The 3,269-nt window shown below is 37.1% G+C and overlaps 1 protein-coding gene and 1 non-coding gene across 2 annotated transcripts; one reads left to right on the top strand and one right to left on the bottom strand.

Moving 5' to 3' along the window:
- Positions 1–932: 932 nt before the first annotated feature.
- On the bottom strand, positions 933–1,695 carry LOC127899866 (uncharacterized). The gene is made up of 2 exons (XM_052434004.1): positions 1,552–1,695; positions 933–1,319 (listed from the first exon to the last, which is right to left on the bottom strand). The coding sequence occupies exons 1-2, from the start codon at positions 1,693–1,695 to the stop codon at positions 933–935; spliced, it is 531 nt and encodes a 176-aa protein (XP_052289964.1).
- An 862-nt stretch (positions 1,696–2,557) lies between these two features.
- On the top strand, positions 2,558–2,664 carry LOC112497825 (small nucleolar RNA R71). Its single transcript, XR_003064808.2, has one exon. It is a non-coding gene; the product is annotated as a small nucleolar RNA R71 (small nucleolar RNA).
- Positions 2,665–3,269: the final 605 nt, after the last annotated feature.

Genomic DNA, 3,269 nt, shown 5'->3' with positions numbered 1-3,269 from the left:
GGTGCATGCATCACACAGGATTATTTTCAACCAAACCGCGTTACTGTTCATCCGGGTCAAACCGCGTTACTGTTCAAAGTCGGGTCAAACCGTGTTACTGTTCATCCGCGTGGTCAAACCGTGGACTGTTGACTGATGACGTGGCGCAATCCTGAGCGTCCAAACTGTTTTTAATCCGATGGCCATGATTTACTCCATGTATCTATAAAAAGGGGGCATCCCCCCCCTAATTTGATATCTCTGAATCCATTTTTGGGATCCATTTTCTGTAATTCCCTCTCCATCTTGTATTTTCTTCGTATTTTAATAAATTTCCATTTTGCCCTTAGTTCAATTATGAGTGGCTAATTTTCTTTCAAGCTTGGGTTGAAGGTGAAGTCTCAACATGTGTCATGGGCTTAATTTGGTAAATTTATTTTCTCTTCCCCTCTAGTTTTTGTGGATGTTTTGACTTCTCGTCGACAAATAATACTAATCTTGTCTAGTACCGCCTTGGTTTCACCGGCCCTCTAGTACAAGGTTATTATTATTTGGCACGATAAGCCCTTAGCACCATATTGATTAGAGCGTGGTTCATGAGGTGTGGATTCCCCCCTCATGATTTAATTGGCATTAATACGGATTATTTAGCCCATGATGCATGTTGATACGGATCCAGATACCCAAGTACGTCATTTTAATAGAATTCTCTTCAATTTATTCTCTCCATTGCAATTCTAATTTTAGAATTTATTCTCGCCATTTTAATTTAAGTATTAGCATATTCCAAATCATTTCCACCATAAATCCAACTACCCATTTACAAAATTAATTCTATATATAATTAAAATCCACCTCCTCGTGGGATCGACACTCGTCACCATTAGTCTATACTACAATAGATTCGTGCGCTTGCGAGTACATTAAAATTTGCACAACAACTTGTTGGTCATTTACCCTCCTTTCTGCACATCTATCAGAGTCTTCTCGGTTGCTAGGAAAAGTCTCCCAAGTATAATTGGTACCTCTTTATCAGCCTCAAAGTCTAGTACAATGAAATCCACTAGAAAGATGAATTTGTCAACCTTCACCAATACATCCTCAATCTTTCCTTCAGGGTATGCATGAGATCTGTCAGCTAATTGTAGAGTGACTGTTGTTGGCCTGAACTCTCCTACTCTCAATTCCTTAAATACAGATAATGGCACCAGCTTAATGCTGGCTCCCAAGTCATAAAGTGCTTTGACTTTGTACCTAGTTCCAATGGAACATGGTATTATGAAGCTTCCTAGATCCTTCAATTTTTGAGGGATCTTACTTTGAAGCATGTGACTGCATTCCTGTGTTACAACAACGTTTTAAATTCTTTCAACCTTTTTTTCTTGCCAAGATATCTTTTAGAAATTTCACATAATTAGGCATTTACTCCAATGCTTCCACGAAAGGTGTGTTGATGTGTAACTGCTTCAGTACTTCCAGTAATTTGCTAAACTGTTTGTCTTGTTTTTATTTATGGAATCTCTGTGGGAAAGGGGGTGGATGCTTAAATTGCTGGGCAACTTCAGGAGGTACCAATCTCTGCTCATTTGATTTATTGTAAGTGTTCACCATTGGTGTTGCAACTTCTTCTTCAGCATTTATTGGTTGATTCCCTTCCAAAGTTGTTGTAGCTTGACCATTAGCACCAATATCTTGATGGCTGGGTTGTTGTAACATGCTCTCATCTTGAGGTGGTTCTTATTAGGAGTTAAGTTCCAACTTTTTTTTAGTCACATCAATAGGGATATCAACATTCTTTCTAGATCTTAGGTTGATTACTTTACAATGTTCTTTTTCCTCTCTTCTTGGATCTTCTGTATTGCTGGCAAACTTCCCTGAGATCTGCTACTCATTGTTGTGGCAAGTTGTCCAATTTGGTTTTCCAAGTTTCTTAGAGATACAACTTTGACTTTGCACAATTACTTCATTCTTCGCAATGTATTCCTTGATAAGTGTTTCCAGTGAAGTAAGTGGATCATGGCTAATGTGTTTTTGCCGTTGATTCTGCTGATGAAAACCAAGTGGTTGAGTATTTCTGTTCTGTCCACTCAGTGTTGAAGCATTTTGATTTTGATTGCTCCATGAGAAATTTGGGTGTTGCTTCCATCCAGGGTTGTAAGTATTTGAGTATGGGTTGTTTTGAGGCTGTCGGTTGAAATTGCCCACATAGCTTACTGATGCTGGATTTCCTAGACAGTTGTCGAATACATGTTCCTCACTACAATACACGCAAGACAGTTCAGCAACTTGCTTTACCGCTGTAGGAGCAGAAGTCATGGCTTTCACTATGTTAGTCAATTAAGTTACTTGTGCTGATAATGTTGTAATTGCATCTATATTATATACCCCCGCTGCTCTTCTTGCTGTTGTCTGTCTAGTTGATGGCCACTGATAATTATTATTGGCAATTCTCTCCAAAATTTCATAGGCTTCAGTGTAAGATTTAGATAACAGAGCTCCATTTGCTGAACTATCAACCATCAATCTCATACTTGGATTTAACCTATTATAAAAGGTTTCTAGCTGTATGCAGCAAGGAATGCCATGAAGAGGACACCTTCTGAGCAACTCTTTAAATCTCTCACAAGCCTCATACAAACTCTCATCTTCAAGTTGGTGAAAGGAAGTGATCTCATTCTGCAATTTTGCATTCTTTATTGGTGGAACATATTTCATTAAGAATTTGTCAGCCAAGTCATTCCATGTAGTGATGGAATTAGATGGTAATGAGTTTAACCATAATCTAGCTCAATCTCTTAAGGAGTAAGGAAAAAGCCTTAGTCTTAAAGCATCCTGTGTTGCTTCAGTAATTTTAAAAACATCACTTACTTCCAAAAATAACTTAAGAACGTAATTGATTTGACTGACATACTTTTGTTAACGTCCAAATATAAGTATTATACATAATAAAAAAATTAAATTAAATGACTTACTAAATAACTTAAGTGCAAATTTGTATTGCCTTTGTTTTTAGTCTCTTTCTATGTTCAACCTCATCTTTTGATTTAACAAATGGAACTGAATTACTCTTCACAGTAAATGAACAAATTTCTTGCCCATATGATACTAACGTAAAAGCAAATGGGTCATGATAGGTAGAAGTATCAACTTTGATAGATGGTCGACCTCGTATTCTTGTCTTCACTTTTGGATCTAAAAGAAAGATACTCCTAGGATTCTAACTGGATTTAAATAGAACTCTCATTAAACTGCTTAGAAATTAACTCAAACTTTGGCTGACAACTTAACTC

Source organism: Citrus sinensis, chromosome 9 (genome assembly GCF_022201045.2).
Source record: "Citrus sinensis cultivar Valencia sweet orange chromosome 9, DVS_A1.0, whole genome shotgun sequence".
NCBI classification, from domain to species: domain Eukaryota; kingdom Viridiplantae; phylum Streptophyta; class Magnoliopsida; order Sapindales; family Rutaceae; genus Citrus; species Citrus sinensis.
The sequence above is the reverse complement of the archived record's forward strand: the minus strand, read 5'-3'. Positions and strand labels throughout refer to the sequence as shown.